A 22997-nucleotide genomic window follows, 5' to 3' on the forward strand; every position below is an offset into this window, starting at 1 on the left:
AGCAGGGGATCCTGCAAGCTCTGTTGCCTTACTTGGATCGCACTCGCTCTGGCGGAAAGAGCGGTGGATCGTATCTCTCACTTATTCCTGTTTTCGTGTATCTGTCTTGTATGATACGAACGCTTGCTGGAGGCTCGGTGAGGTAACCGTTAAGCAAGCGCTTGCGTCCTATGTTTGATGTTTGTCTGTCGGTGGTTAGTTAGGCGTGCTTGTCTCTGTTGTGCTTAACACGCGGAGACCGCGCAGTAAACGCATTCGCTGTTGCGAATGAGTGCGGTGTTCGCGTTTAGTTAGCGTTTGTTATTTTCCTTATCTTCTCATTGTATTATTGCTGTGCCTTTGCTACTCTCATGCCCTGTCTTGCTTAAGCCTTGTGTCACCTCTGGCAATCGCCTCTCTTGCGATTGCGTTCCTACTTCGTTTCTGCTGTTGTGTGTGCACCGTCGCGGGTTGGCGACTAGATTGGGGCACATACATACATTCTATCCCTGTGCTCATTCTCTTTCGCAATCGCTTCTCTTGCGATTGCGTTCTCACTTGGTTTCCTCTGTTGTGTCGCCGCCATCGCAGGTTGGCGGCTAGATTGGTGGACATACATACATTCCTCATCTGTGCTTATTCGGTCTTGTGTCGCTGTTAGCAACCGCCATCTCTGGCGATTGCCTTTTCACCTTATCTTCCTGGTTGTGTGTTCATCGTCGCAGGGTGGCGACTAGATTGGTGGACACACATACCCTCTGTCGCTTTAATCTCTCTCTTTCAGGGCTATCTTGCCCTGCGTTTCTTCCCTTCGTGCAATTCCTGTCTGGCGTCTGTAGCAGGGCAGAGGAGCTGTTCCTCTGCACTCCACAGCTCCACCTGCCGACAGGAATTTCCCTCTACAGGTGCATTGCACCTTTTGCTGGGTTCCCTCAAATTATACGCTTGTGGAGGATTTCCGCAGTGTCAGCGCACGTCCTGTGCGCTGATCACGGAGAGAATTCCACAATCGTTACAGTATGACCAGCCAAACCGAAATTCCCAGCGTAGAGGGAATTTCCGATTTGTACGATTTGGTCGAATATGGGTCCTGTGTCTTTAAGAGGTTTAAGATACTGGACTCTGAAACCAGAGATGAGTTCATATCAGAATGTTCCAGATTCTTGGCAAATCCTGAATTTCAGGCCACCAATATTTCCACTTGGAGTGGTCAGATTGCTTACAATCTTTTCCAAGGGGATCTGTTTGTGTGGGCTGATGAGTATGCCAGACACAAGAATCTGAGACATAACCCTCGCAGGTTTCTGGCTCATGTATTTTCTCGTAAGCTTAGAATTCCCCTGCCAGGCTATTTCTATGAGTTTATTCCTGCTGTGCAAGATGCTGATCAGATTAGTTTATGCAACATCTCTCTGTCATTACCATATGTCAATGAGTTGGTGCTTGCAGGCCAATCTGCTGATTCGGCTTGTCAGCCAAAAAATTCGTTTCCCATAGCAACCACAAATAAAGAGGTTATTTCTGTCAAGTCTGAAATGTGCAAAACCATTCAGTATGATAATCAGTTCAATGTTTCTCTTGCCACTTCAGCTTCCAAGCAGGTGCAAGAGAACTGCCTGGATGCGTTTCTTGCATTTAAACAGCAGACATGCAAAGTTGCTGAAAAGGGAAAAACTAAAAATCGCAAGCATCTGAATAAAACACTCCCTATTGATGTTTACAATGATGTTACTCAGTCTCCGGGGTTTTTGCCCCAATCCAAAGCTTATGTGGATCCTATTATAGGTAGGATTGCACACTATATTAAAGCAGTTAAAAAATCTGTTCTTGTTCCTGATCTCCACCCATATGGAGATTATCTTGATACTGGCTTGTTTGTGTGAGAAAACGCGGAAAAGCCACAGCGAGTGTTCAGAGTAAGGCGGCTGATTCCGCGTTTAACATGGCAGCTTGCGCGCATGGGCCTGCATCCACTAGCCTGACGGAGCGCGGAGAAACCGCCGCATACCCAGTGAACAACGGTTTGCACGCGTGGGCTTACCACTAGCAGTATGGCTGAACGCAGGGAAACCGCCGCATGCTCTGACAGCGGTGCGGCTGGCCCCGCGTTCAAACCAACGGATGCATTACAACACGTCTGGTGTGGCTGGGACTGATAGTCCACACAGGTTCAGAAGGACGCGCGCGCGCGCGCTGAGAGGCAGAGCCTTTATGGCAGTCAGAAGGGTGTCAGCTGATCTAGCCGATCAGCTGACAATTCTATCAGGTTTCATTGGTCCAGCACTTAGGGGAGGCGCTGGAGAGCGCTGGTGTATATATACTGGGTGCTGGTCATTTCTCTGGTGTCTGGCGTTGCGATCACTACGTGGTAGCACTCAGACCTTGTCAGTATCTGTGATATTATCTGTGTTATTATCTAGACCAGTTCCTGGGTGTTGATGATCAAGGACCTCACACCTCAGTCTAGGGAAAACTGTATATTATCTGTGTTATTATCTAGACCAGTTCCTAGGTGTTGATGACCAGGGACCTCACACCTCAGACTAGGAATTAGCTTTACCATCTAGTTATACTCAGACCAGTTCCAGGGTGTTGATGATCAAGGAGCTCACACCCAAGACTAGGCATTGTTGATTATTTGTTATGACCTTCTGCTTTCCTGACTACTCTTCTGATCTCTGATTAGGTACTTCGCTATATCTGATACTCTGTTGCCGAACACTGCTTGTCTTAGGATTCCGCATCTGTCTCCTGTCTCTGTCCCTGATCTGTCTGTCTGTTGCCGACCCGGCTTGCCCGACCTCGAGAGCTATCTCCTCAGTCAAGAGATAGCTCACAGACCTGAGGGTGACACCCTTCCTTGGTGTCACTCACACTCTGTCCTTCCTACTCCTAGCCTGACCCCTCCCTCGGGAGAGTCTCAGGCTTGCGGAAGGAACGTGTTACTGTGCAGTACTCCTTACTGCTGGGCACCTGCTCCTCAGGTGCAGTCCTCAAAGTATTTCTGTTGCACCAAACACTCTTATTACCCAGGTGTCCAGAGGTTAGAGATATATCTGATTATCGGTGATACTGCAGATCATCAATAATCGGGTATATATCTGTATTCTCGGTGATACTACAGATCACCGGTAATCAGACCCTCTCTGTGTTACACCGATCGTTACAGTTTGAACCTCCATTTGCCTCATGGGAAATTGGGGCCTTGATGGAGGAATTTGATTTTGATTGGGAAGCCTTTTGCGATTTTTACATCGCAAAAAGCGAAGTTGTCTTGAATGATTGTCTCGATTCTATGTTCCTTTTGATTGATTCCAAAGAATGTGACGAGGGTGATGTGGATCTGGTGATTTATGTATGGCAGACGATTTTGGATGAGTTGCACACACACCAATCAATTGATTCCAATAAAGAGACATCGTTGTCGGTTGATTGTTCCTACCTTTCTGGGGTAAAGCATGTGAGTCTTGACATTGTGCGATCTGAAATGAATGGGTGTACCACTGTGGTTGATTCTTGTGCGAATCCTGAAAGATTCTCTCCTGACTGTGTGCAGTTTGAATTTATGCGATCTAAAAACAGATCTTTAAGATCTTCCATCTGAGATCCTGCTATGGGGAAAATTCCTAAATTATGCAGCGTCAAAAGTAAAATTAATATGTCTAATAAACGTTCTCCTGTTGTTGTCGCTATTTCTTCTGCTAATGAGTCTTTGTCTCACCCTGTTCACACCTGTAAGGGCCCGTTGCCTAGTGACAGTTGCTCCAGTGTTTCTGTCCGGAGCGCCTTACAGTCTGCTCTGCAGATTGCGGAGGTTTGCGCTATGGAAGTGTCAGTTTCACAACCTAAAGCGATTTTGGATTCGCAAGTTTTGCGTTCTTCTGACTCCTCGGATTCAACATCGTTAGCCGAATCTAAGAGTGAGACAGCGCTTCGGTTTTGCGAATCTCATGCTGCAGCTTCTTTGCCTTGCCCAGAGAAGCTTTCTCTGAACCTGCCCTGTACCATGAATGAAAATATGATTTCCACTCGCACTGACAGTTGTGAGTCCCTTTCTTGCTCTGAGGAAAATGCTGATTCTGCACCCTGTACTCTGGATGAGTCAATATGGCCTTGCTTAGAATCCCCTGCAGTGTCCCTAGAGGCTCGTCTAGGTATTGCTACTATTCTCACCTGTTTTTCTGCAGTTTTGGAGTTGCAAGCTAGTTTGACTGCTACGCAGAATTCTGGGTGCAGTGAGATTGAAGTTAGGGAGTCAGTGTGTGTTCCAGTAAATATTCCTGTACATCCCGCTCATGATGATGAAATTCAGTCTCAGCTTATGGTGGAACCATTCCTGGGACATCTGCCCTGCCTGCAGGAGGTATTTAATGTTCAGCCCTGTAACATGGATAGTTCAGAACCCTTCATAGAAAACTTGGAAAATGACATTTCTGAGGTCTTAGTTGATGTTTTGGAGGTTTCCAAGTCCCTCCTAAAGGGTGCAGAACTTCTAGGAGATACCTCCTGCCCCCCAGATCCGTCTGAGGTTTTGCCCACTTCAGTGGGCATTGCTGTTGTGCTGACTACTGTTGCAGCACTGGAGGAGCTTCAGTCTTGTGTAGTCAATGATGAACATGGGGTAGATACCAGTACAGTCACAGAGATTTCTAGGTTTGAGTCCAAGCCTTCTTTTGAAAGTCCAGTGCATGTGACCACTGCTCATGATGATTATCTGCCCGGTTCTGGTTTTGGTCTTGTCGTGACGGACTCTGAGGTTGGCAGTCCCTCGACGTGTCCTGAGGTTCCCCTTGGGCTAGTGTACCCCGATGTGTACTGTGACCCAGAAAGCCCAAGTGTGTCTCGGTTGCCAGCCTGCTCAGATGCTTCCTCGGTGGAAACCTGTTCTGATGTTGCCTGCCTGCCTGCCTGCCCAGAGGTGGTCCCTGAAGGCCCTGGTCTTGATGCTTGTCTTGGTAATTCTGAATCCAGAATTGTCATTGGTTCCATAGGGGTTCTTGATAGTTCTCCGTGTGAGCCTGGTGATCATTCTGCCCTCCTGGGATCTCTGCGGAGCTTCAAAGTGTTCTGGGAGATCCTGGGAGAAATATTTCCTGGTACCTTTAATTAGATCAGCAGTGGGTGCTTTGTGGAAAGGGACACATCGAATGGGTATTGTGGCAGGTTTGGTATTTTTGGACGGTCCCTGGAAGGTGGTGGGCATGGCTCGGTGGGTGTCGATGGCTATTTCTCTGGCATTCACAGTCCTGATGGGTGTTACACTGAGACTTGTGGTGCTGATGGGCATGTTTCGGTGGCTTCTCCTTCCGATGAGGTCGGTTTCGGGTGGGCTGACTCTGGATGTGGGTGGCAGTGGAGATCTGGGGAAAAGAATTACGGAACAAGGCGGTGAGCTTCCGGTCTGATAACATGGCCATGGTAGCTGCACTCAATTCGATGTCAACATCCTCCCCTCCAGTTATTCGCTTGCTCCGGTGTTTTGTGCTGTCATGTTTGAAGTATAATATGCATTTTCGAGCTGTGCATATTCCTGGGGTAAGAAATGAGATTGCTGATGCATTGTCCCGTTCGCAGTGGGATCGTTTCTGGACGTTGGCACCCGGAGCACAGAGGATTGGGGAACGCTGCCCGGAGCACGTATGGGACATACTGTAGGGGGACGGCAACAATGGATTCAGAAATCGGTAGCCCCAAGTACTTGGTCGGCGTACAACAAGGTTTGGTCGGAGTGGGCTGATTGGCAACAGCGGTGGTGTTTAAATGATGATGCAGACGGCAGGAAAGACCTTTTTCTGTGGTTGGTTGGGTTCTGGATGGAATCTGCGGTTTCACCGGCAACTATGGATCGGCGGGTGGCAGAATTGGCCTTTTTGGCCAAGCTGCGGGGGTGGGAGGATTTTACTAAGGGTTTTGCAGTACGACAAGCGCTGAAAGGGTGGAGGAAGGAGCATAAACGACCTGACAAAAGGCGGCCGGTTTAATGGGAGATACTAAAGGGGATGTGTTGGGAGTTAGAGACGATTTGTTTTTCAGTTTTTGAGGTACAACTGTTCCGGCTGGCGTTCGCTTTGGCTTTTTATGCGGCATTGCGAGTCAGCGAGATAGTAAGTGCAAACAAGCAAGGGTCGGGGGGTTTACTACTAGACGATGTGTGGGAGCAAGGGGGATCTCTTACGGTTTTGATAAGGAAGTCCAAAACTGACCAGTCAGGAAAGGGATCACAGTTGCCATTGTTTTCTTTGCCTGGATGTGCGGTATGCCCTTTGTCCCTCTGGAGGGATTACATTGCGATTCGGCCCCGGGATTTTAAAAATAACCTTTTAATCCATGAGGATGGGTCGGCATTGTCCCGATTCCGATTTGTGGCAGTTATGCGACAGTGCTTGGACAGGCTGGGGTTAAAAAACGGGGAATATGCATCGCACTCCTTCCGGATAGGGGCGGTGACCGAGGCTGCGCGGTTGGGTTTATCGAAAAATACACTAATGAGGATTGGAAGGTGGCAGTCGAGTAGGTTCTGGTCGTACGTGCGCCCGGGTCGGGTTGAGGTACTGTGAGTCGAATATTGTGAGGGTTTTTGGGTAGGCAGGGAGGGAGGGATAACAAAGGTTAAGGGGACTGATTGACTGTACTGTTACTGGAAATTAGTCAAGTGGGTGTATTTTTTGTCTATTACAGGTGTCGGGCGGTGTGTGGTGTGGATCCTTGGCCACTCTTATGTGCGCCGGGCCGAAAGACGTTCAGCGCTCAGGCGGAGCGGCCGGCAACTGGGTCTAGACATTAGTGTGTCACGGGTCTTCTGGTTTGGGGTGGGGGGAATGTGCTGGCCAATGTTCCTGTCTTTTTTCAAGAGTCAGTTACTCGCATACCCTTGGCCAGATATTTTGGTGTTGCACTTAGGTGGGAATGATATGGGTCAGGTACCGTTCAGAGCGTTGCTGCGAGCCATGAAGACAGATTTGAGGGCAATCCGCACAATGATCCCTAAGATCAGGTTTGTGTGGTCAGAGATGCTTCCTTGCCGGGTGTGGCGTTTTGCTCGCTGTCACAAGGTGGTCGAAAGGGCAAGGGTGAAAGTGAATAGGGCCATGGGAAAGTTTTTAAAAGATACTGGGGACATGGTGGTCAGGCATGTGGAGTTAGAGGGTAGGGACATATACCTCGGGCCAGATGGGGTACATCTGACTGACGTGGGTTCGGACTTGTTTAACCAGACCATTAAGAACAGGCTCGAGGTGGCCTTGGAATTGTGGCGGGCGCGCCTGCAGTAAGGCGTCACCGCAGGCTTGCGTTGGCGGCGGTCCCCTCTACTAGTGAAGGTGGCAAAATGGGGCTGAGGGGTCAGAATGAAAAAAAATGAGAGGTCAAATTCCTGGTTTGGCAAATTATGGGAGTTGAATGTGTTTTTGGTAGTACGGGTGAGTAACTTCCACTTGGCATGTAAGCTCAGGAAACGTCCAGGCCTGGTTCGGACGGCTGGTCGTTTGGTTTCATGCAGGTTGTAAGTGGAAGTTCTTCAAGATGGGGCTCCTCGGTCGCCACCAGCTAGTAGGGGGGATGAAGTGGGAGAGATAATAACAATCTGATGTTTTGTTTACATTGCTGTTGAATATGATTGTTTTATTGTTATGTATGTTATTCTGTATGTGTTGTGATCCAGCTATAGCCGACAATAAAGTATCACTCCAACTGTAAAGGAGTGTATCCATTCTTTATTGGGTTGAGTAAGAGCAGATTGAGTGTCGGTCATGGCTGTTATGTATAGATATATGTACATATACATATATATTAAAGGATATACATATATACATAGATTATTTGGGGGTGTAGGAAGTTTGGTTGGTGGAAGGGGAGTTCAGGTATAGTGTTAGCGGTGTGAGTTATGAATGCTACCTGGGGCATGTCTGGGCACACACTACTCTAATCCAGTGCCACTTGCCTATGGAGTTCACAGGGTTCTGTACTATCACCATTACTCTTTGCAGTCTACATGCTCCCACTCAGCAAAATAATCCAGAACTATGGCCTAGGATACCATTGTTATGCAGATGACACACAACTGTATCTGTCCTTCAAGCCTGGCACCCAAGACCCATCAGCATCCATAAATGTGTGTCTAGTGGATTTACAAAATTGGATGAACACCAGATGGTTGCGGCTGAACGCTGACAAAACAGAGGTGTTGGTGGTAGGTGGTCCACACATGATGGATAAAGTTCAAAATGCTCACCACCTCAAACTAGCAATTGGGGGAGATACAGTACAGTATAAAGACTCTGTGCGAAACCTTGGGGTGATCCTGGATGGAAATCTAAAACTCAGACAGCAGGTATCAGCTGTCGTCAAGTCTTCCTTCTTCCATCTAAGAAATATAGCGAAAAATCAAACACCTTATCACAGCTGAAGACCTACCTGCCCTGGTTCATGCATTTGTATCCTCCCGCCTAGACTATTGCAACGCCCTCTTCATCGGATCTACAGATAAGGTTCTGCGCCCCTTACAACTAGTACAGAATGCTGCAGCCAGACTCCTAGCCAACGCAGCTCACATATCTCCCCAGTACTGCAAACTCTTCACTGGTTGCCAGTAAAATAGAGAATACATTTTAAGATCTGCCTCCTGACATTCGAGGCTCTAAACAACATGGGACCCAAATACATAACAGATCTATTGGAACTATATGCCCCTCCATGCACCCTCCGCTCTGCCAACAAGATGAAGCTGTTCATTCCCAGGATACACTTAACATTTGGTGCTCGGGCCTTTTCCTACACAGCCCCTACTCTATGGAACTCACTTCCACAATCAGTGCGAGAGGCTCCTTCTCTGGACAGCTTTAAAAAAAGGCTAAAAACTCACCTCTTTCCCCTAGCCTTTGAGACTGCATAATGCAAGGTCACAGTGCAGTGCTTTGAGTCCCCAGGGAGAAAAGCGCTATAAAAATATTATTGTTATTGTTAACACTTGTTACGTGGGAATATAATAGCAACACTTGTTATGTGGGGAATATAATGGACACACTTGTTATGTGGGGAATACAATAGCAACACTTGTTATGTGGGGAATATAATGGACACACTTGTTATATGAGTAATACAACAGTCATTCACCAACTCTGTCAAGGTGGTTATGTTTGCAGATGACACCACCATCCTTGGCATCATCAGAGAAAATGGAGACTGTGTATACTGCAGAGAGAATGGGCTCAATTCTGGTAGCGTTTAGTAAATTCCTCATGGAATTGGGTTTACCTCATGAGGAAAATCAACTTTTGAATTCTGGTAGTTTAAGTAAAGTTTTACCTCATGTAATTGCATGAGGTAATTCACGTGGTAATTTTCTACTAAAAATGTGTGGTATTTAGTAGTGAAATACCTCACACTTGAATTCTGAAGGGAAATAAGGTGTGTGTTTGCATGTCTTTTACCTCACATAATTAGACCTACCTCTACCACATGATAAATGCAGTGCTGTGACAGAATTGTGATATCTGTCACATAACATGGAGCCTTTTCAGCTTGTTCTGTGTTCAGGGCCCCCATATTTTGCTGAAATAAGTAAAAGTGATCTGACCAACGAATCCCCCCCTAGCTTCCATTTTGTTTTAAAAAAGAAAAAGTGCTCCAAACCCTGTACAATCCATCTGCCGCGCCCCCTCCCCTCCCCCCCAACATTGCCATTCCCCAACCTCTGGTTGGAAAAAAAAAGTAAAAATGCTCCAACCCACAGCCTCTATTTTAAAAAAAATTAAGTAAAACTGCGGCAAACACTGATTCCCCCCCCCCTCCTCTGGTTAAAGGTGCTCCGAGGGCCCCCCCCCCCAGCAGCCTCTAAAAGTAAAAGTGCTGTAACCCCCCCCCCTCCAGACCCCCAGCCTCTAAAAGTAAAAGTACTCACACCCCCAGTCTCTAAAAGTGCTGACCCCTCCCCCAGCCTCTAAAAGTGCTCCTATCCCACCCCCTCCCCCCAGCCTCTAAAGGTAAATGAGCTGGATTTATTTATTTTTATAATGGATGCCTATAAATTTACTTTTCATAGGTTGCTATATAATCAAATACACCTTCCCTCCTCCTCAAAAAAAAACAAAACACATCTTCCAAAGACTATCCTAACTTATGGAAGACAATTAAAGACTATTACTTATTTGCTGAAGGCTTACCCCTGAAATGCCTCATGTTTTACCTCACTCTATGCATTTACCTCATGTTTTACCTCATGTTTTACCTCATGTTCGGAAATGGAGAAAAATATTTCAGAATTGATAAAAGAAGAGGAAAATACCTCATGAGGTATTTTACCTACAAAAAAATATTTACCTCACATAGCTAGGGGTAAAAACAACATGCATGTCCTAAATGCAGCAAAAACTTTTGAATTGCCTGTGGACTTCAGAAAGTGCCCATCCACACTCAACCCAATCTTAATTGAGGTGTTCAGTTCCTTGGTACTACCATCACAAATAATCTGAGATGGGGGAAACACAACCAAAACCCAAAAGGTTACTCGTAGGTTCGGTTTTTCTACTGAAAAAGTTTGGCAAAGTGTGGGAGCTGTTCTTTAGCTTCGACCCTGCCATTATCTAATCCATCCTCTGCTTCTTTATCATCGTCTGGCACGCAGTCGCAACTGCAAGCAACACGCTCAAAACAAAACAAAAAAAATTCAGTCTCCCATACCTATCTGAAATCCATGCATTACTGAACCCATACCCTAATTCTTATATGTGTGACTAAAATTGTTTGTTTTTATTGTCTGATATTTGCATTATGTTCTATGACTGAGGCAATGTGTACCACAAGCAAGTCTGGGTGTGTACCTGTCCTACTTGGCGAATAAAATTTATTCTCAATCTGAATGTCCCTGCAGACAAAGGTAGGAGGAAAAAAAACTGCAGTGACTGAGGGCAGGACAACGACAGTTTATGGAGGGCACATTGGCTGAAATGAGAAAATTGCAATCCTCGCACTGATTTAATTGGTGGCTATGTAAAGGCAAAACAATAAAAAAAAATAACAATACAATACATACTGTATGTTGTTGACCAACGGAATTAAAAAATGTAACTAAATGTGTATTCTACATTAAAAGTATTTTGACAAACATTATTTCAGCTTTCATATTGTGCACTATCCAAACACATAACAACAAAAGTTGTTTAGGTGATACCTTTAATGACAAACTGTACAATATTTTGTGCACTAGTTATTCTTTCTATGTGTAATGATCTGCGGGCGATTTCCAGTCAGCGCACACCATGTGCGCTGAAGCAGAAGGAAATCACCACAGTCAAAGGAGCAAAGTACCCAGTATAGATTTGTAGAGGAGAATTCCAACTAGCAGATGGAGCTGTGGAGTACAGAGAGATAAGCCCTCTGTACAGCCACAGATGCCAGATTGAAATTCTACTATTAAGCAAGACTGGGCAACAAAGTGGAAACTCAGAAGAAAGCAAGAACAGAGACAGACTATGTGAATGTCTACCAATCTAATCGCAAGAGAGGCGATTGCTATAAGCAACACTAGACTGAGCAAAGACAGAGCAAGAGCTGAGAAAGGAAGACACAGCAAATAACCACAATCTGAACGCCAAGGAAAATAACAAATGAACTAGCTAAACGCGGTCCCCGCACGATATGCGCAACAGGGACAAAGCGCGTTAACAGCACGGCCACCGCACGCTAAGCGCAATAGTGGCAAAATGTACCAATCTGACTAACAAACGAACACGGAGAATGAAAACAAACAGATAACGCGAACGCTTGCTAATTGGTTGCCTCACACCAGACAACAGCAAGCGTTCGTTCCAGACAAGACAGACAGAAGGAGTAACCAGTAGCAACCGCAGCTAAGGTTATACTCCAAGGTACAGACAAGAGGGGAACGCTTGCTAATCGGTTGCCTCACACAACATTTCTCCTGTGAGCTATTAAGCAGTTTTCTGCATAATCTGCACCTCACCTTTGCAGTCTATGGGTTCTTTCCTTTCTCCATCAGCAAAAAATTTAAATGTTGGGAATTCTTTGATTTTAAATTCCTTCCCAAGATCCTTTTCCTGGGTTATGTCAACCTGGCCAAACTTAACGTTTGACTTTTCTTTCTTCAGCTGTCCAGCAGCTATAGAGAACTCTTCTTTCACTGTCTGTGATGGAGCAGATAATGCAATGTCTAAAATAAAACAGACAGACTGTAATGTGAAAACACAAAACAAAACTCACAAAAACATTGTTACCTGTAGAAAACATTGGCTACATTTACAATTTCTCTGTATTACTTCCACAGTATGTAAAAACAGGAACGCATAGTAATCAATTACGGTAGCTTTAATTAGGTTAGGATGGTCAGAGTCAGACAAAAGGAAATAAGGAATTTAACCGTAAATCTGATTTATGCTTAGAGCACTTCCGTGTAAAAGTACACTATGTGATATTCCCCAGCAGATTCGACTGTGATCAAATTTACCAAAGATTGATGCCCGGTTGTAATTTTAATAGATTTTGGCCACAATAAATTATAATTACAGATTGGGGAGGATGGGTTTATTGATAATTGAAAAGGGGTGGGTCACAATGATATCCAGGCCTTCAGCATGTATGTCCTTGAACCTATGCCGCCCCCGAAGTTACATACTCACATAACATGCCGCACCGGGAGATGATGGAATCACACAGGAAGGATCACCCTGACCAGAGAGGGGAGTGTGAGTGCACTTTGCTGCGCTAATATGCTGCAGGGTCCTCAGAAGGCAGTATTAGGACTTATTCTTATTCTCGGTTTAAACTTTACCAGAGCAAAACCACATCCATATTTTAAAGATACAGTGTTCCACTCCACCACAGGGCCCCACTGCCACTCCAGCATAGATGCAGGCTATGCATATGGGGAGTGGCAGCACGGTCTACTGCCCAAAAGATAGCACTGGTCGGGATTGTAAAAAAAAAATGTATGTGTGAGCCATTGAAAATCATTCAGACTTCAATTCCTTTGTTTTGAGCCTGTTGCCTAGTCTATCAAAATGCAGGACAACAGACATAGGCCCCTATTCAAAAAAAAAACTTTTCTCCTGAGTTTTCTCCTAGGAGATCAATGAAATAGACAAGACAGCAAGTACTTCCTTGCTGGAGGATTAAAGTATTGATTAAATATGAGGGGGTACATGCTGCCTAATTATGTTCCATATGGCTGTATACTGCTGTACGGCTGTTTGTATGATACATTCTGTAGTTTTTTGTGTTAGGAAATCTTTGTCCTGAGTTTTGATGAGGGTTCCCTTATTTGCTAAATTACATCATAACCACACCCACTTTTTCCACAGAGCCCTATACTCAACACAACAGTACAGCCTCATTGGTGCCCAGGTTCTTCTAGGATCCTAGCAGCACCCCTTGAGTTTAGTATGGAGAGGGGATTTTTTTTCCCACCCAGATAGTCTAGAAACTGTTCTGCCTGAGAGTTATAGGTAATAACCACTGCTTATAGTAAATGTATGACACTTGTCACAGAAAATACCTTATGGTGTCAATTTTAATATGGCGGCAAGTTCTGCATTTATAATGTAACGTGATATTTGCTTTAAACACTATAAAGTGTTTAACCTGTTGCCTTATATTCATACAAGGTTATGCAAGGAGAATTCATCAAAGCATTTCTGAAGTTGTGGCTACTTCTTATCAACTCTTCGAAGAATAAAAGAAAGGTTAGCAAATATTAGTATGGGAAGGCAGAATAAGGTAAACGTGTTAAAAATATATTTGTCCAGCACATCACAGTCAGAAGTGTGCCATAACAACCGTTTTAGTCCTATCTTAGTGTAAAGTGCCTGAATGATGACATTTATTCTCACCAATTGCATAAACATAGTTTGGGAAATAAGCATCAGTCAATACTCCGGATATAGAGTACCTCTGTATTAAATTCAGCTTTGAAAATAATAACATATTGTGCTCAAAGTGAAACTTTACTATTGCTGAGAAAAAGGCATTGTTGAATTGTGATTTTTGCACAAATTATTGTAAACCTTTTTGGGATGAAGGCAGGCAGGATAATTATATAGGCCCTTTTCTTCTCACTAAATGGAGCTTTCTTTTGGTGTATACGATTGCTGCTGCAATTTGTGTTTTTTTTATATACATAAATAACATTGTTATTTTTAACAATATGTATGTTTTTTTCTCCCCCCAATTGGCCCTACACTACGATCCATACACTACACTAAACATACATAGAGATATGCCTATGGCAGGGATTAGATTGTGAGCCCATCAGAGGGACAGTATGCATATTTTTCAAAAATGTATCTAAAGCCTACATAATGAAAGTCAATAGTAATGCAGAGGTATTGTGTTTTAGTGCGTTTTTTTATGCGTTTTGTATGCAGTTTGATGTATTTCCACTTCCTGTTGACTTCCTAGCGAGCTGCATAAAAAAAAGAGGTGCCAAGCTTCATCCAGACTTCACGCTGTGTTGTTGCTCCTGCCCACTATTGCCTGAAGAAGCGGGTTGCTACCCGTGAAACGCGTTGCGACTATTTGCTGGGAGCTTTCTGAATAAATTTTATGTATATTTATTTAAAAACAACAGCCTTGTTGTCCGTTTGTGGTCGGCCGGTCCACCACCGCGACCAAAACATTTTAAAACCTTTTAGCCACTTTTATACTTCCGGCGCCTCTGTACACCTTCTTGCATAAAAAAAAGCATGCAAAACGCTTACAAAACGCATATGCGATTTATATATGCGAACCGCAAATGCATTAAAACACAAGAAAAACGCATGTGCAGGAAAAAAAACGCAAAATGCAAACGCACAGAAAACGCACTAAAACACACAAACGCATATGCAGCCAAACGCTACCTAGTGTGTACCCAGCCTGATTGTCAATCTGCCTATACATTGCTAGATGTATGTAACGTGGTGCAATTAAGGCCCCGTTTACACTTGTAATATAAATGTGCATTACGTTACCCTCCCCTGCCCTTAGATTGTAATGCCTAGTACACAAACACACCATGCAATTTCCCACCAGATAGATGGTTTGAATAGATAATTTCTGACAGATCCGATTTGATTTCTGATCGATTTTGTGTAGAAGTGATCAGAAAATCGATCAGAAAAACGATTGGAAATCAAATCGGACCCGTTGGAAATGATCTAACCTGAAATCTGATGGGAAATTGCATGATGTGTACCAGGCATAAGCCTCTGGCAGGGTCCTCCCTTCCCTATTGTATTCCACATGATAGTGTGCTCCTTTCCTATGATCGCCTCATCCTTGTATTACTGGGCATACATCAGGGGCATTGCTAGGATCCTAAGAGATCCAGGGCACTTTTAGGTGCTCCAGCCAAAAATGGGTGTGGCCATGCACCAATATGTGGGTGTGGTCATGGGTGGAGCCAAATCAATATGACCCTATCAGCATACTCTGCCACAGGGTCATATGTTTGTATTTTATTGCATTGCAATGCAATGCGGCGGGAGCAGGGCATCGCACTGCAGTGCACACTTTAAGTATGAAAACAGCCTTAAAGAACTCTGTGAAAATAATGTAATAAAAAAAAAGTGCTTCAATTTTACAATAATTATGTATAAATGATTTAGTCAGTGTTTGCCCATTGTAAAAGCTTTTCTCTCCATTTTGACATTTATCACATGATGACATTTTTACTGCTGGCAGGTGATGTCACTGGAAGTAGCTGCTGCTTGCTTTTTTGACAGATGGAAAGAGCTGTAAACAGCTTATTCCCACAATGCAATGAGGTTCACAGGCAGGAAACTGACAGGACCATGGTCCTCACAGTTTCCTGTGGGAGGGGTTTCACCACAATATCAGCCATATAGAGCCTCCTGATGATCTGTTTGTGAAAAGGAAAAGATTTCTCATGGAAAAGGGGGTATCAGCTACTGATTGGGATGAAGTTCAATTCTTGGTCACGGTATCTCTTTAAAATCTATGAACAGTTCACATCTCATTTGTTGCAATCGCATGCAACAGTTTCCGTTGGTACAACACAGAACAGGCAGTGCATTTCTACAATCACGCATGTTGACGCTGTGAACAATGTTATGGTGCCCAATATTATTACAGACTTGTTTGCACAATCTCACCACCTCTATGCAATATGATGAGGGACTACCTAAAGTATCCATTCAACGTAAATTCACTCACTTTACCCTTCTTCTAGGTAGATTTGGTAAGATTATACACTCAAGATTATATTATATATATATATATATAATTATATATATATTATATTATATTATTACTCAAGCACCTTAAAGGGAATTCGAGGTGATATATGTATAGAGGCTAACATATTTATTTTCTTGTAAATAATGCACATTGCCTGGCTGTTCTGCTGATCCTCTGCCTCTAATACTTTAACGGGACTCCAAGCACCTCTCATGGGTAGGCCTAGAGACTCCGACCAGTACTGCAAAGTACTTAAAAATGCATACCTTTCTGTAGCTTGTGCTCTCCTCTTTCTACACCAAATAGTTTTTGTTCGATTTCAATTTAAAAATCGCGGCTGCCATCTTGGCTATGTTATAACTTCCGGGTCACCCCTGTCTTCTCTGTTAGAGAAGTGCATCACTGAATGAAGCAGGAAGAGGAAGTGACATGCATGGCCATTGCAAGAGGCTCCTCCAGAGGGATCGTAGCACGACTTTGTTGGAAGTCGTCTGGCTTAAACGCATACCCATGAGAGGTGCTCGGAGTCCCTTTAAAGAGAGTCTGAAGCGAGAATAAATCTCGCTTCAGACCTCATAAATAGCAGGGGCATGTGTGCCCCTGCTAAACCACCGCTATCCCGCGGCTTAACGGGGGTCCCTGATCCCCCAAATCCCCTCGGTGCAGCAGGGGAGCGCTTCCTGGTTGGGGCAGGGCTAACCGCCGCAGCCCTGCCCCACGCGCGTCTGTCAGCGCGTATCTCCGCCTCTCCCCCGCCCCTCTCAGTTTTCCTTCACTGAGAGGGGTGGGGGAGAGGCGGCGATGCGCCGCTGATAGACACGACTGGAGGCAGGGCTGCAGCCGTTAGCCCTGCCTCCAGGAGCGACCAAGTCTGCGACCAAGTGTTGCAGTGGCGGGTTTGGGGGGTGAAGGGACCCCCGTTTAGCGGCGCGATAGCGGCAGTTTAGCAGGGGCACACGTGCCCCTGCTAACTTTGAGCTCTGAAGCGAGATTTATTCTCACTTCAGTCTCTTTAACCACCCTGGCGTTCTGATTAAATCGCCAGGGTGGCTGCGGGAGGGTTTTTTTTAAATAAAAAAAAAACTATTTCATGCAGCCAACTGAAAGTTGGCTGCATGAAAGCCCACTAGAGGGCGCTCCGGAGGCGTTCTTCCGATCGCCTCCGGCGGCCAGAAGTAACACGGAAGGCCGCAATAAGCGGCCTTCCGTGTTTCGCTTACCTCGTCGCCATGGCGACGAGCGGAGTGACGTCATGGACGTCAGCCGACGTCCTGACGTCAGCCGCCTCCGATCCAGCCCTTAGCGCTGGCCGGAACTGTTTGTTCCGGCTACGCTGGGCTCGGGCGGCTGGGGGGACCCTCTTTCGCCGCTGCACGCGGCGGATCGCCGCGCTGCAGCGGCGATCAGGCAGCACACGCGGCTGGCAAAGTGCCGGCTGCGTGTGCTGCTTTTTATTTGGTGAAAATCGGCCCAGCAGGGCCTGAGCGGCAGCCTCTGGCGGTGTTGGACGAGCTGAGCTCGTCCAGACCGCTCAGCTGGTTAAGGTGTAGACCCTGAAAAAGCATGAAGATCAGATGTCTATGACAAAACTGACAAGATTAGCTGCATGCTTCTTTCAGGTGTGTGATACAGACCCTACTGACCAGAAAGATCAGCAGGACTGCCAGGCAACTGGTATTGTTAAAAAGGAAATAAATGTGGCAGTTTCCATAGGACTCACACCTCAGGTTCCTTTTCAAGAGAAACTGCCTGTAGTCAAAATAACAAAATAAATAAAATTGCTATTTTTTTATAATATCAATTTATAAATTATTTAGTCAGTCTTTGTTCATTGTAAAACCTTTCTTATCCCTGATTTCATTTATCAATTTATCCTGGGCAGCAACATCTCTAAAACTGGCAAATGATCTCTGTGGAATGTTTATTTACTAAGCATTCCAAAGGCAGTAGAAAATATATTCTGGTCCCCCAGAATGCTTGGGGGTGGGTGGGGAATAATAAACTTCATAATAAACAGCCTAGGCTAATCCTTAGTGGGGGGATATATGCATACCAATATTAGAGATGGCCCGAACGGTTCGCGCAAAATTAATCGCGCAAACTTCGGTGGTTCGCATTTGCGATGAACCGCGAACTATATGCGAGCTCGACCCGCCCCCACACTACATCATTAGGTTCCCCCAGCCTTATAAAACGCAGGTAGCTATGTGAGCGCACGCAATGTCACTGCACCTGTTCACGGTACCAGTGTGTGTGACAGCTGCACATTTGTAATACCAATTACTGCATACCCACTTGTTCAGTGCACCAACCTACCTATGTGAGCGCACGCAGTGTCACTGCACCTGTTGACGGTACCTGTGTGTGTTACAGCTGCACATTTGTAATACCAATCACTGCATACCCACCTGTTCAGTGCACCTACCTACCTACGTGAGCGCACGCAGTGTCACTGCACCTGTTGACGGTACCTGTGTGTGTGACAGCTGCACATTTGTAATACCAATCACTGCATACCCACCTGTTCAGTGCACCAACCTACCTATGTGAGCGCACGCAGTGTCACTGCACCTGTTGACGGTACCTGTGTATGTGACAGTTGCACATTTCTAATACCACTCACTGCATACCCACCTGTTCAGTGCACCAACCTACCTAGGTGAGCGCACGCAGTGTTATATAACACCAGTCACTGCACCTGTTCACATTACCTGTGTGTGTGTGCGTGTGTGTGACAGCTGCACATTTGTAATACCAGTCACTGCATACCTGTTCACTGCACCTGTGTGACCGCACGCTGTTTTATATACCAGTCCGTGCATACCTGTTAACTGCACCTGTGTAACCACACATTGTTGTACCAGCAGTCACTGCAACCTGTTCACTGTACCTGTGTAATCGCACATTGTTGTACCAGCAGTTCTTGCAACCTGTTCACTTCACGTGTGTAACCGTACATTGTATTAGTCAAGTCAGTGCATACCTTTCACTTCATCCCCCCCAATATGGACAAAACAAGAGGCAGAGCCAGAGGCAGGTTATCCGTCAGGTCTGTTCGAAGTCGCGCTGTCGTGATTTCATGCGGCCCTCGACCAAAGTACAGTGTTCAGAAGAAGGCACGTGCCATCAACCCCCAATATTGTCAGGACGTAGCTGACTATTGAACACAGAACACCTCATCTTCCGCACGGAAGCATGACATATCTTCCTCCTCCTGCTCTGATTCTGGCACCCCACTTAACACTCCGTCGGCAGCCATCACCAAAGTGCAATCATCACAGGGCTCAGCGTGAGAGCAATGCCATCTGTACTCTCTGCCACCTCTGCTATGATCATTTTTCTGGTGCGTGTACATGCCTGCCTAATTTTTCTGGCTGCACTGCAGCTGTAACAACAAAACAAAAGGCATGTACATGTGTCAACTCCCCTTCGTGATCGTTACCTTGCCGCAGTGAAGGGGCTTGCGTATCACAATGAAGCAACGACCGCCAGCTATATGAGTGTCTCGGGGGGGCACACCCAAGATAAGGTCGTTGCTTCATTGTGGACAGACCAAATTCGATCAGCTGGACAGTCACTGTTGTTCTGTCATTGAGCTACCTCAGCCCGGTGACCATATGACCTTGAAAACCGACATGGCTTGCACTATCGCCATGGTGCACACCAGTCCAGCATGGCCGTCACTACACAAACAGCTGTTTGCGGTGCGTTACACAGTGAGTTTGATCTGTCACTGTGAAGCAGTACTCTACACCACCTGATTGATGTAGATACATGCAAGATGTTTAGCACTTTAGGCCTCCAATTTAGCATGCAATGTGATTTCTGCCCTTAAAACGCTGTTGTGCGTCAAATCCAGATTTTTCCCCGGGACTTTTGGTGTATATCCCACTCCCCCATGCAAAAACTCAGATGTTATGCTGGGAATACACCATACAATTTTCTGTTAGATTTACCTGCCAGATATATAAAGTTCAACATGTTGGAAATTTATCTATCGAATGCTGGGAATACACGGGTCGATCCGGCGGCCGATCAGCCGCCGGATCGACCCCAGCCGCGTCCCCGCAGATCGATTGCCGCTCGTCCCGCTGGTGCTTCCTTATCAGCGCTCGATTCCCTGCCATTGTCCGCCGTCGGGGATCGAGCGGGTGGGAGTCGAGCGGCTTGATCGGGCCAGCTGAATATTATCAGCTGGCCGGATCAGCTGGTCGATACACAGTACAGAAACGTACCGTGTATCCCCAGCATTACCATCTATCTGCCCAGCAATTAGGCATTGTTCTACTCAGCAAGAGATAAACAGAAGACAATGCACCAGAGGTAATGACAATTCTCTACAGAAAATAATCTAACCATGCATTCTAACAGAAAATCTAACAGAAAAATCTAACAGAAGAATCTAACAGAAAATTGTATGGTGTATTCCCAGCATTAAGGGTCCCATACACTCAGCCGATTTTCTGGCTGATCGATCGATCAAAATCGATCGATCGATTGCAAATCGATTGGTCAATCGACCGATCGACGGCCGATTTCGATCGATTTCGATGGATTTCCAACGAACTGGCAGGGTGGAAAATCCAGGTCGATCTGTTGAGATTGCTTATCACTTTGCATTGGCCCTCATGGAAATCTGATGGCAAAAAATGAAATCTATTGGAATTCTGTCCTAGTAAAAAATTTTCAAAAAAAAAATCAGATAGATAAGAAATCCATCTGATGATCTATCTGCTGCTAATCTGACGAGTGCATGGGCACCTTTATGCTGGGGATACACGGTACTTTCTGTACTGTGTATCGACCAGCTGATCCGGCCAGCTGATAATATTCAGCTGGCCCGATCAAACCGCTCGACCCCCGCCCGCTCGATCGCCGCCGGCGGACAATGGCCGGGAATCGAGCGCTGATAAGGAAGCGCCGGCAGGGACGAGCGGTAATCTATCCGCGCGGACGACCGGGGACGCGGCTGGGGTCGATCCGGCGGCTAATCGCCCGCCGGATCGACCCGTGTATTCCCAGCATTAGACCCCTTGAAACATCTTTTCCATCACTTTTGTGGCCAGCATAAATGTTTCTAATTTTCGAAGTTCGCCTCCCCATTGAAGTCTATTGCGGTTCGCGCGAACCGAACTTTTTACGGAGGTTCGCGTTCGAGGCTTGCAAACCGAAAATCGGAGGTTCGAGCCATCTCTAACCAATATACAGCAATATATAAATATTGGAAGTGTTTCTGAGGCTGAAACCAGAATATTTAAGGTACAATGAGTATCCTGAATAATTTACTGCATTATACTATACATTACAGTTCCTCTGTAAATGAAGGTGCACATTAGTCAGTTCTTTGCATACGTAACATTGCATGCCACCACAAATGTTGCTTTTAACTGAGCAATCAAATGTCCCGGTGTGAATGAAGCCTAAAGGTGACACACTATGCAAAGAAACAAAGACTCTTTTCCTCTGTACCTTTATTTTATTATTGCAGAACGATGCGAGGGGCATTTATAGAAATCAAAAACACTGACATATCAGCATTTATTTTTATTGATACAGAGAAAAAAAGAATCAGGAGTTTTGCACAGATAGGTAATAGAGAGGTAACATGTGGCCACGGGCAACAGCTACAATGTCTTATTCTAGATTATGTCAGAGATTATCAATGAGATGTAAATCATTTCTACTTCCATTCAAATTTCATGTAAATTGCATGAAACTCAAAGTTGGACTAATCAAAAATGACAGGAATTTATTATGATGTTTTCAGTTTCAAGTTGCTTACCATTTAGTATACAAGCAGAAATGACTTGCATCTCTTTGACCATCTCTGATTGGGCCTGATTCATTAATGTTACCGCGCTGCCACAGCAGGGTTAAGTACTTGAGTGCGACTTAAATATAGCGCACGCACGCTACCTGTGTTACTAGCAGTGTAGCGTGTGCTCCTTAGTATCAGCCGTTGTTTGTTAGTGCTGCATGCTAGTGCCGTAAAACAAGGGCGATACTTGGCTGGCGGCCGCACTAGTGATCTATAATGGTCGCGTTACATCACTAGCTGCTAATAACACAGGTAGCGCGCATATGCTTTATTTAAGTCGTGCTGAACTATTTAACCCTGCTGCGACAGCGTGGTAACTTTAATGAATCAGGCCCATTGTGAGCACCAACCAAATAAAGAACAAGGCGGCACACTACTAGGGGAAGTTAGTGGCTTACACAGCAACTAATTTGCAGCCTGTAGTGTGCCGTCTCGTTTTTTATTTGGTTGATTCCAGGACCATTTGAGCAATCCGGTCGAGACTTGGCACCGGCTTACCATAAGGTTTCATACACCTGAAGTGCTGTTCTCCAGGCACCACACACACTGTTGACCATTGTGAGCTCCTATGGAGAATGGCCAGTGACATGAATTATTCGATGTACTCTGCTAAGTGCTGTTCCTAAACATCAGTGCTATATAAATACATAACAATAATAATCATACTCACAGAATTTCACCAGTATATATTTATTTGCTTTGAGAGCCCGAGCGAAGTTTGAGCTTGTAAGGACAAGAACATTGTCCTCCTCCTTGATTTTGGGTGCTTTGTGCTTCTTAGCTTTGGGTCCCTTCCCTGGTTTCCCATCTGAGTCCTCAGCAATAGTGAGAGCATAAGAAGAGAGCAGGAAGAGTGCAAGGAGCAAAGTCCTCATTCTGGCTGAACACTTACAGCAGCTCGCAAGAAGGGGAAGTAAATCCCTTCAGCCCTGATAGTTATAGTCAAACACTATCAGAGAGCAAGTGGCATTTTAACACGTCACATTAACTGATTAAATTATATCCAGGAATA

The 22997-nt window shown here is 45.3% G+C and overlaps 1 protein-coding gene across 1 annotated transcript in view; it reads right to left on the minus strand.

Moving 5' to 3' along the window:
- The window catches only part of PDILT (protein disulfide isomerase like, testis expressed), a 102717-nt gene extending 79744 nt beyond the window's left edge, over positions 1 to 22973 (minus strand). The window contains exons 1-2 of the mRNA XM_068246862.1: positions 22656 to 22973; positions 11939 to 12145 (exon numbers count right to left, since the gene is read on the minus strand). Of these exons, the coding sequence (XP_068102963.1) occupies positions 11939 to 12145; positions 22656 to 22860 (412 nt within the window). The 5' untranslated portion in view covers positions 22861 to 22973. The remainder of the gene's footprint in view (positions 1 to 11938; positions 12146 to 22655) is intronic.
- Between the last annotated feature and the right edge of the window lie 24 nt (positions 22974 to 22997).

This window comes from Hyperolius riggenbachi, chromosome 7 (assembly GCF_040937935.1).
Source record: "Hyperolius riggenbachi isolate aHypRig1 chromosome 7, aHypRig1.pri, whole genome shotgun sequence".
NCBI lineage: Eukaryota > Metazoa > Chordata > Amphibia > Anura > Hyperoliidae > Hyperolius > Hyperolius riggenbachi.